The 11358-nt window shown below is 23.4% G+C and overlaps 1 protein-coding gene across 4 annotated transcripts in view; it reads left to right on the forward strand.

Moving 5' to 3' along the window:
* LOC127284626 (probable serine/threonine-protein kinase MARK-A) overlaps nucleotides 1–11006 on the forward strand; it is a 120710-nt gene extending 109704 nt beyond the window's left edge. For all 4 annotated transcript variants that reach the window (XM_051310161.1, XM_051310162.1, XM_051310163.1 and 1 more), the window contains 3 exons: nucleotides 2807–2999; nucleotides 5298–5743; nucleotides 7029–11006. In XM_051310161.1, the coding sequence (XP_051166118.1) occupies nucleotides 2807–2999; nucleotides 5298–5623 (519 nt within the window). In that variant the 3' untranslated portion in view covers nucleotides 5624–5743; nucleotides 7029–11006. The remainder of the gene's footprint in view (nucleotides 1–2806; nucleotides 3000–5297; nucleotides 5744–7028) is intronic.
* The last annotated feature ends 352 nt before the right edge of the window (nucleotides 11007–11358 follow it).

An 11358-nucleotide genomic window follows, 5' to 3' on the forward strand; every position in this document is an offset into this window, starting at 1 on the left:
TTTTTAAATTATTATTAAAATTTTTAATATTGGCTAATTATTGGTTGCCAATAATTTGCCAATGATGGTTGCCAATCATTGGCATCGGCGTGGACAGCCCATGACTTTACCAATAATGGTCCATTATTGGGTGCCAATGGTTTTTTCATTGGCTCCCATCATTGGGCCATTAATACGCCAATGGTTACTCGTGGCAGTTTCCCATTGGGTAAATAAAAAATATAAAAAGTAAAATACATCATTATTATTTAATAACAAATTTTTAAGGCAAAATAATTTATTTTGAAAATTGTACAACTGAGTCTTTCAAAATTTGATAAAATTAATTTTTTTTTATAGTTTTATTTGTTGTAAAAAACAACTTTTTAGTTTGGGCGAAGAACTCTTAAAGTGGCTATTATGTAATAAATGAAACTTCGAGCAAATAAAAATTCTGCCAAAAAAAAAAATTCGAACAAATAAAAATTCCATAAATTCAATTTTCGATTGTATAAAAATCGGTTTAATTTAAATTCTGCAAAATAATAATTTGAACAAATAAAAATTCGGCTCAATAAAAATTATATCTAATAAAATTCTATTAAATGAAAATTCTAACAATTTGATTTTTAAAACGACTCAAATAATTGATATTTTTATTTTGTGATCTCTCGAGAAAATTATTTATTCTCCAATAAATTCCTCTCTAAATAATACGCAGTAATAAATTCTTCGAATGCTTCCAATTTACGTGCATGCGATGCTGTTTAGTTTTAGTCTTACACCTTCAAGTTTTCAATTTGATGAGATTTCAAGTTTTCAAACTTCAAGTGTCAAACTTGCAAAATTGGATTTACAAGGTTTTATCAAATTGGATGTAAGAGAGAAAAGGGATTTTTAACTTTTTTGATACTTTACATAAGACTCGACGAATTTAATTTCAAAAAAAAAGTTTCAATTTTCCCTAAAAAAAAAAGAAAGAAAATGTGTTCGACCTTTTTTTAAAAAATAGCATTTTGAAATATGCGAAGAAATTTTATAGCTTATATAAAGTGCACTTTCCGTTTATGAATTTATTTCTATCTATGATCCATATTTAAGCAGCTCTGCGTGTTGAATTTACAACCCCTCCCCGCCCCCTAAATCTGCTTTCATCGCTTCCATTCTAACCAATAAAGAATTTATTTTACGATAAAATATTTCACGCTTCACTTTTATATAAAATTTGATAAATTTTTTATTTCGCATCTGTATAGTTGCTCGCACTAGACGACGAGACAAAAAAAATTGAGACATTTGGATTCATAATTCCCTCGAAAAAAAGTTATTTATAAAATTTATATTTTGCATATTTGGTAAATAAAAAAAATTTATTTGATTCAAATAATCGGTTACTTGACTATTATCAAATATATATTTATAATTTTTATTTGAATTAAATAAACTATATTTGAACCAATAATTTCTGTATTTGAAACAAATAACATTAAATTCACTCAAATAATAATTATTTAAAAAATCAATTTTTTGATTTATAGATTTAGGCCAAATTATTTTTTTATACAAAAATAATTATTTAATACAAATAAATATTTATTTGATATAATAGTCAAGTAACCAAATATTTGAATTAAATAAATTTTTTTTCAGTGTAGTGATATTTTTAAAAAAATTTTTTCATATGTAAAAACAATGACAAATTATTCGCAACCATTTTCTCCGTTTTGCCTATACAATATAGTAATTTCTCTACATATACTAATGTGAAATATACTCAGTAAAACTTGATTACTTTTTTTTCACAACTTTTATTATTATTAGATCGTGAATTTTTATTCTCTTTTTAACAATAAAAATAATTTATATCAGTGTCGTTAAAATGAAAACCAACGCATAAAAAAACCACACTAAACTAAATCTTTCATACTTTTCAATATATGTATACCAAAAAACTTTCTCTGATATTACAAAACAATTTTTTATTAAAAGTTCCTTTTAATAAACATGTCAATCTTTTTCTCGAGTTAGTAAAAAAAAATTTTTTTACTGTTTTTTCACTTTTTACATCACTTTCAATATCTAATTTACATCTTTTTTTGAACTCTTTTTTTCATTAAATTTTTTTTTTTAAATAATTCACATTGGATTCTAAATAGAATTAAAAAAAAATTATTTGTTTTTTTTTTATTTTTTAGTCTATATTTAATAAATTTTCCTCTGCAGTTCATTAGAGGAGAAATTGTAACGATAACAAACTCATTGTTATGATCCACTTTAGCGGCAAAAGAAAGGAAGAGATAAAAAAAATACCTACAATCGATTTATACAAGTTTCTTTTTTTCTACTCTTCACTTGTTTCCATCAAATTGCAAATCTTTTGTTATCCTGTTAGCGAAGTTGCAAAAAATAAAATAATAAATCACGTTATCAAAATCAATAAAAAATTTTTTTAAATAAAAAAAAATAATTTTTTTTAATTGCATCGAAAAAAATAATTTACTTTGTTTTTCGTTACTTTTATTAGAAAATTACAATTTGAATAAAATTAAATTAATAAATGAAGATTATATTCCAATTTTATAAAATTATTTTTATTTATTTTTAAAATTTTTATTTTATAAAATTTATTATAAAACATTCATTATAACAAATTTATTATAAAAATTTACTTTATAAAATTGTCCTATAATCTTCATTTATTAATTAATTCCACATAAATAATAAAATTATAGTTGAAGGAATATTTTTTCACAAGAAAAAAATTATAAAAAACGTTTTTTTTTGGTGAATTATTTTTAACGAACAAAATTTTGTTGTCTTGTTGCAGCCGGAGAATTGTATAGCAACTTATGAGCCACACGCCTACTGTGTTGTTTATTCAACAACCGATAGGTCGTCGATTCAGATGGCTGAAGGAGTCCTTCAAACGCTTTGGCGCAGCGATCATGTATCCGCACGAGCAGTTATCCTCGTTGGAAACAAAATTGACCTAGTCAGATGCCGATTGGTGTCGACTGAAGGTACATGCAGTTATTGTTTGTTGCCACCTCACCCACACACAAAGTGAACATCTCCTTTTGAACAAATCCTTTTCATACAAAAATTTATTAAAATCGTTCAAATTAAAAAAAATTCATACAATAAAAAGAAAAAATATTCTATAAAAAAAAAATTCATTGCATAGAAAAATACTCATACTCATAATTAACAAAAAGAGAAAATAATTTTAATAAAATTCATTACAAAGAAAAATATTCATTGAAAAAATTTAAAAAATTCATTACAGAGAAAATCAGAATAATTTGAAAAAAATTCAATTCAATCATAAATATTGTTATTTCAGAAAAAAACGAATTACAATATTGCTTCCTCCGCAGACGAATTTGAAATTTAAAAATTATTTGAAATCAACTTTAATAATAACAATAATTCTGTTTCTATTTTAATCGAATTTTTCACATTGATTAAAATTACAAAAATCTATTCTTGTAATTGAGTTTGCTTTCGTTTCTATTGATTGCAATTTACATATATTCCCTTCATATAACAATTTTCAATGATTTGTCATTTTTTCTCCATGTATTTTTGTATACTAAAAAAATTAGAACAGCGAATTTTTTTTTATTTCCAAAATTAACCATAACAAAAAATATTTGTACGTAGAATTTTTTTTAACAATTACGTTTTGAAACAAATTCCTTTTAAAAAAATTTTATTTTGTAAATTTCTTTGTTTTTTATTTTTCTTCGATTTTTTTTTTATCTAAAATTTTCAATAACAAAAAATATTTGTACAGTACAAATGCTGTACATTTGTACATTTGTTCAGCATTTTTTTTTTTTTTTTTTTTTGAATTTTTTATTCTTTTTTAAAATTTAGAAAAAAAATATATGTAATTGTAATTTTTTTTAATTCATAAAAACAAATTCGCTGTAAAAAAAACAACATTTTCTTCTGTATTTTTTCGAATTTTTTTCAAAAATATCTAAACTTAACAAAAAAAAAATATTTATATAGAATTCATAAAGACAAATTCGCTTTAAAGGAAACAAAATACTGTTCTGTTTTTTTTTTTTTTTTTATTCATATCTAAAGAGACAAATTCGATTTAAAAGACACAAATTATTGTTTTGTATTCTTTGAATTTTTTTTATATCAAAAATTTACAAAAAAAAGTATAAAATTTTTTTTTAATTCATAGAAAGAAATTCGCTTTAAAAGAAACAAAATTTTGTTCTGCATTTTTTTTCAATTTTTTTCAATCGTATCTAAAATTTACAAAAAAAATTATTTGTATAAAATTCATAAAGACAAATTCGCTTTAAAGGAAATAAAATATTATTCTGTATTTTTTTCGAATTTTTTTTTATTCATATCTAAAAAAAGACAAATTCGATTTAAAAGACACAAAAAATTATTGTTCTGTATTCTTTGAATTTTTTTATATCTAAAATTTACAAAAAAAGTATCTATATAATTTTTTTTAATTCATAAAAACAAATTCGCTTTAAAGGAAACAAAATATTGTTCTGCATTTTTTTCGAATTTTTTTTTATTAATTTCTAAAAAGAAACAAATTTACTTGAAAAGACACAAATTATTGTTCTGTATTCTTTGAATTTTTTTGATATCTAAAATTTACAAAAAAAAGTATCTATATAATTTTTTTAATTCATAGAAAGAAATTCACTTTTAAAGAAACAAATATTGTTCTGCATTGTTTTTCGAATTTGTTTCAATCGTATCTAAAACATACAAAAAAATTATTTTTTTAATTCATAAAAAGAAATTCGCTTTAAAAGAAACAGAATGTTGTTCTGTATTTTTTTCCAATTTTATTTCAATAATATCTAAAATTTACAAAAAAAATATTTGTATAAAATTTATAAAAACAAATTCGCTTGAAAAGAAACAAAATATTATTCTGTTTTTTCTTTGAATTTTTTTCTTTAATACAAAATTTACTATAACAAAAAATATTTGTACATATAATTTTTTTTTAACAAATTCGCTTTAAAAGAAACAAAATACTGTTCGACATTTTTTTTTCTCGAAATTTCCTCTCAATAATAATCGAAAATGAACTCAATTCGAGTGGAATTTTTCATGCGCTAACGCTAAAGCATGAAACTCGAGATCGGTTTACAAGACTTTTGACATTAGATCCCTACCCCCAAAGTGTTGGCAATGTAAAGCCAATGCTGTCATGTTAACCGTTGCGGTTAAATTCTCTAGAGAGTTGCAAGCAACCAACGAAGAGAGAGAGAGAGAGAGAGAGAGAGCAGTAATTATCCGTTAAATCAAATCCTTTGTTGCAGAGGGTAAATCCATGGCCTGTTCATTCGATTGCAAGTTTGTAGAAACCTCTGTCATGATCAATCACAATGTGGACGAGCTTCTCGTGGGACTTTTGACTCAAATTCGACTGAAATTAGAGAATCCTGAACGTACACGTGACCTATTTCGTAAAAGATCCCGCAAGAATCGCAGTCGATCACCATTGGGATCGTGTTCAGAAAATAATTCACCAAAAAAATATCGTGGCAGTCGAACAAGCACAAGTCTCAAAGTGAGAAATTTATTGGGTAAAGTATGGGCAAGAGACAGCAAATCAAAGAGCTGCGAAAATTTACACGTACTGTAATACTAAATAATAAGAAGAAAAAGAAAAATATCTCTATATATATGTGTATGTACTGATTGTATGAGCTGGCTGAACTTTTTCCACGTCGCGTCTTTCCATGGGGACTGAAAACCAACTTCGGTGAGAGAGACTTACACAAAAAAGCACGATCTTGTTAAACTTGTTTAAATTGCTCGATAAGTTTACGAGACTATATATTTTTGTTCCTTAGAAAATTAATTTCAAAGTTCGTCACTAAATTGATAATTTGATCATTTTGATAAAACAATCTCTTGTGTTCTAGAGACAATTTTAATTTTAATTACATGAATTTTTTTCTTTACAAAGTAAACAATAGTTTTATAATTTTTTTCAGAAATATTTGAAAAAAATATTTTTGAAATCGAGAAGGAAGAAAAATTTAATTTTTTCTCTTTTGTCTTTTAAATAACAATTTCCATTTTTAAAAGTAAATTATCAATTTCTGAATGTGAAATTTTTGTTATTAAAACTTCAGGCCTCGGATCGACTTTAAGGCACAAAAAAGTCGATTTACATTCTAGAAAAAGTAGAAAAAGTCGATTTTTTTATTTTAATTAAATTTATATATTTTACTCTAAACAACTAATATTATTGGAAATTAAATTCATTGCATTAATATTCTATAAGAATATTATCAAGATAATTTATTTGGAATAAATTTTCAAAATTTTAATTAAGTATAACAAATTTGTAAAAAAAATTCTTAAAGTTCAATTTTTAAAATTTTTTGAAATTTAATTTAAGCAATTTATTCCAATTAAAAATTTTGGTATACTTTTTAATTTTAATGATAAAAAAATTGTCGGAGAATAATTAAGTTTTACAGATTTTTAAATTAAATTTTTTTTTAATAATTGAATTGCAGAAGATTTTAAGTTTTAATTTTTTTTAATTTTGAAATAAATAAATTTTTGTTAAAAATTTGTTAACTAATTGAAAGAAAGAGGTATTTTGTTTAAAAATTTTGTAAAAACTGTAAAAAAAAGTCGAAAAAGTCGTATTTACAAAAAAAAAATCGGAAAAAGTCGTATAATTCGAGGCCTGAAACTTAACCAAATAGTAATTGACTTTTCCCTCTAAATTAATTAAAAGCGAAAAATTTAATTTATTCATAGGAGAAAGTCAATCACTAATTCAAATTGGTTAAGAGTTTCACTAATTCAGATTTATTGAGTGACAATGATAATTTTGAATAAGTAATAATATTTAATTAAATATTTAATTGTATTAATTGAAAATATTTAAATTAATATTTAATTTGTTTTCAGAATATTATTTTAAAATAATAAAATAAATTAAATAAAAAATTTTTTTTTAAATTAAAATTAACAAATTTAATATTATTTTTAAAACTCTTTAATTATATTTGAATTGAATAATTTAGTTTGCAGATTACATTCATGAGAAATCATCGGCGACATTTTACCTCTCCTGAATTGACAGATAATAAATACACATCAGAATCTGAAAACTAGGATTTATTTTTCATGAGGAATTCAAAAGAGAAGATGAATAGATATCGCCTGCAATTTTAATCAACGGTCATATAAAAAAAGAGTTAAAATAATTTTACATTTTTGGCATTATTATTTTGTTCAAAAAAACAATATTTGTAAAAAAAATTAATTTTAAATGAATAATAATTAAATCTAGTTTCTTACTATTAATAATGAAGTATTTCGTTACATAATAGATTTAATATTCGTTTTTTGACAAATATAATATTTGCATTGAATCAGCATTTTTTTGCCAACTGTTCATGTGGAAGATTTTTCCTTGATATACATAGTTAAGGAGAGAAAAAGAATGTGTGCTAGTCTGCAGATGTGATATTCTTTTTCTTGTTCCAGTTTTCATGTCTTTTTGAAGCGCTTCCCTTCTTACTTTCCAAAAAAAAAATATATTCAGCGCTCCAAGGCAATTTCGCGATTTTACTTGTATAAAAGTAGTTCAAAAAATTGGGCGAATAAAGAAAAATATTAAAACAGAGACTATAAATATACGCTCGCCTTCCTACGAGTCGGTATTGATTTCGAATTGTCAAATTCGATTGTTTAATTAAAAGAAGAAAAAAAAACCCGGAAATTAGCGAGGTCCATAAAAAAAAACACAATTAAAAATTATTTTCACAGCTATTTTAAAGTATGTATAGAAAAATTAGAAATCTATTTAACAAAAAAAAAAATCAGAAATAATAATGGGTACCCGAAAATTATACCCACTGTATTTTTTAACCCTTAATCCATTTTTGAATACGCTTTGATCTATATAGATAACCCTATATATGTATATCCCCCAAAAAAAGATTGTCGATAATTAATCGACGACCAAAAAAAAAGTCATTTTTTGGTCAAATCCAGGTTATAACCACACGTATGAATTTACACAATTTTTTACATTACTATTTTGTACGTCGACAGATTAATATACCTATAATTAATAAAAAAAAAACAAAAAAAACGTGTTGTTGGTTTCAAGAAACGGACGAAAGGAAATTCATTTTTTGTGAAATCACGTTTTTAAAAAATCGTTTATTGGAAATCCTATATATATAAAACTCGAGGAAATTATATAATGAACGAGCAATTTTAGATAAATATAAATTTTTTGAATTTAATGCGAGCATGCGAGGTCCACTAGTTAATAAGTGTATATTATATCACGCAATATAACACCATATGAATTAATAATAATAATAATTATAATAATAATATTAAAAAATTTTCATTGAAGCTGGATATATTTGATTAATAAAAAATGATAGATAATCAGAAATGTTATTTGGAATAATTGCTATTTAATTACTATATTAAAAATAGTAAAATGTATTAAATTTTCATTCTTTAAGAAAAACTTTGATGGCCTATTTTTCAATTATTTATTTTTTCATTCATTTTATTATTATTATTACATTTCTGATTAGGTAACATTCTCTCGAATGGAATTTAGAACAGTATTTGAAGAAAAAATAAAATCCATTTACAAGACTTAATAAACTATATAAAAAAATACGTTAAAGGCTCTCAATGTATTTCTTAATAGATAGATCATCGAGTGTTCCGTTTCGCTGTTACATTTATTGTAAAAAAAATTCCTTTCTTTAGAAAAGGAAACAATTGACAATTGTCGACATGTTTGTTAGCTTAGATTTCGATGCACAGTGCGTGTTTTCTGTTTAAAATTCTTTCATATCATTAAAGCTCGACTCTCTCATTTATAATTAAAAAAAAAAATTTTTTTTCTCTAATCGAACAAATTTCAATATACAAACGTAAATTAAATTTTTTTTAATGAAAATGCCAGTCTTTTATTTTATCTGACAAAGCTAAGTTTTTTTTCGTTTTATTATAATATGAAACGGGTGACAAAATTGAAAGAGAATGATGAAAAGAGAATTGAAGAAATTTTTACAAATATTATTAAAAAAAAATATCCTACAACATGTTGTAGACAAGCAGTCAAAGGGAATGCTTTTCTTGCTTTTCTGTTTATATTTTCAAACTGAACAACATCCAATTTCTAAGCCGCCAATCATTTTGCATTTCACATTTCTAAAAAAAGAGACCGTATTCAAAAATCTGTGGAAAATTCTCGAGGGAGGTCTGAAAATTTATAGCTACTTGTAATTTTGCTTGTATAGCATGAGCGCAAAAAAAGAAAACAGAGAATGAAATTCTACAAATTCCAAGAATTTTCTTGATGAGCGAGTCTGGCTTTTATGTATATGTAAAACTATGGTCCATTGTTTTTTAAAACCGGAAACTAAATATTTTTTCTATTAAATCTATAATTAAAAATATTTTTTGGAAATTTTTCATTTTTTTAAAAAATTAAATCTTAATAATACTAATTTTAGTTTTCAAAATGTAAAAAATTGTTTTCATTTCTTTAAAATGGACCCTAGTTAAAAAAAAAAAAGAAGAAAAATTTTAAACACATATTAAATATAGCTGTGAGAAAAATGCGAAAAAAAATTTTATAATCAAAATAAAATGTAAAATTTAGTCCGATAGACTATTTATTATAGAATAGTTTTTTGCGGGCTTGGCCTTTTTTACAATCTTTAAATATTTTGCCAGGCTAGAGCCCGTTTTGTGTTCCTAATTGCATTATATACGAGCAAAAATGTGTACAAAGCCAACAATTTTTTGCGAAGCTTAAAAAACGAATGAAGTTTACATAATAATACTATAGAACATTTTACGATTTCTCAAAATTTCCATCAAAAATAGAAAAAAAAAGTTCGCCACTTGAAGAAATAAAGCATCATTTTTTTTCAAAAGAAATTTTTTATTTCAAAAAAAAAAAAAAAAAAAAAATGCAGTGAATTCAATTTTCAAAAAGACTGAAATTTGAAAATGAAATTTAAATTATATTTGAATAAAAATTGTTGTCCTTGAAAATTTGTAAAGAAAAAAAAAAGGTTTCATTCAACAAACAAATATGAATTAATTTGTTTAAATTATACAATATTCGAGTTTTAAGAAAACAAAAGGTTTGTGTGACATAAAAAAAAATAGCAAACGCTTTCCTCTCTTTAAAAATTTCTAGATTTCTTTTTTATATTTTATTTACTTTATAAATAATTTTAAGATAAAAGCGTTTGGATTATTTTTTTTGCATTTTAAGGAAAAAAATCGCAAAACATATCGTAACGCAAAATATAATGCGTTCGATAGTGAAACGATGAAATATTTAATAAAATGTTATTAGCAATAGAGTCGGTATTATGATCTTATAACGAATTAAGTGAATCAACTGAATTACATACATATACATATAAAAAAAACAATGGTGAGTGGAACAAGTAGTATATATTCATTCAAGACTTTATTGCTTGATTTTTTCGATCGAACTAAATTCACAAATTTATTGATTTGAAAAAGTGATTTTCATGATTTTCATTTTCCATTTATCATTTACTAATATTAAATTTTTATTAAAGAAACTAAGAAAAATTATTATTTTATATTATTTTTATAATATAAAATAATATATTATACAATTCATTAACGTATTTTTAAACATACTTTATTTTCTTACGACGTCATTATTTAGAAACTATATATATTATTTAGAAATATGTTAATGACTTCCGAAAAAGATTTTTTATAATAATTTCTAAAGAATTATAAAAAGTGCAATAGAATGGAAAAATTAAGAGTTCGGTCGAAAAACGCACTATAAGTTTAAAAAAAATCAGAGAGAGTGAGAGTGAGTGAAAGAGAGCAAAAAAAATGGGATTCGAGTCAATTGATATTTTTTCAAACTGAAATGGATTTGAGACATACTTCAAAAGTGTGTCAAGTGTCAGAATACGTACGATATTGTATATAAATAATAATAAATGGTTACAAAACACCATATGTATTATTATTAAAAAAAAAAGAAACCTAATTTATTTCAATTTTTCTACTTTTTTAAAAAATTTACTTTGCTTATTTAAGTCAATGCAGAAATAATAATAAGTTGAAAGGAAAATTTCTATTTGTTGAAATAGAGAAGAAAAACGTGAATTTTTGTGATTTCTAACACGCGCTCACGTGTAAATAAATTTACGTGTAAATGTCATTTTTTTCCCTTCAACTTCATTTGACATCATATGAAAGAACGTAATTTGATTTTAAACTGAAGAGAATATTTAATTTAATGTAATTCTAGGCCTTTAGAAAATTTGTCTTTTAAAAATCAAAAAGATTTGTAGCTTCTTTTCA

The sequence above is a fragment of the Leptopilina boulardi genome, unplaced genomic scaffold, assembly GCF_019393585.1.
Source record: "Leptopilina boulardi isolate dan_hultmark-lab unplaced genomic scaffold, ZJU_Lbou_2.1 LbouV2_325, whole genome shotgun sequence".
Lineage (NCBI taxonomy): Eukaryota > Metazoa > Arthropoda > Insecta > Hymenoptera > Figitidae > Leptopilina > Leptopilina boulardi.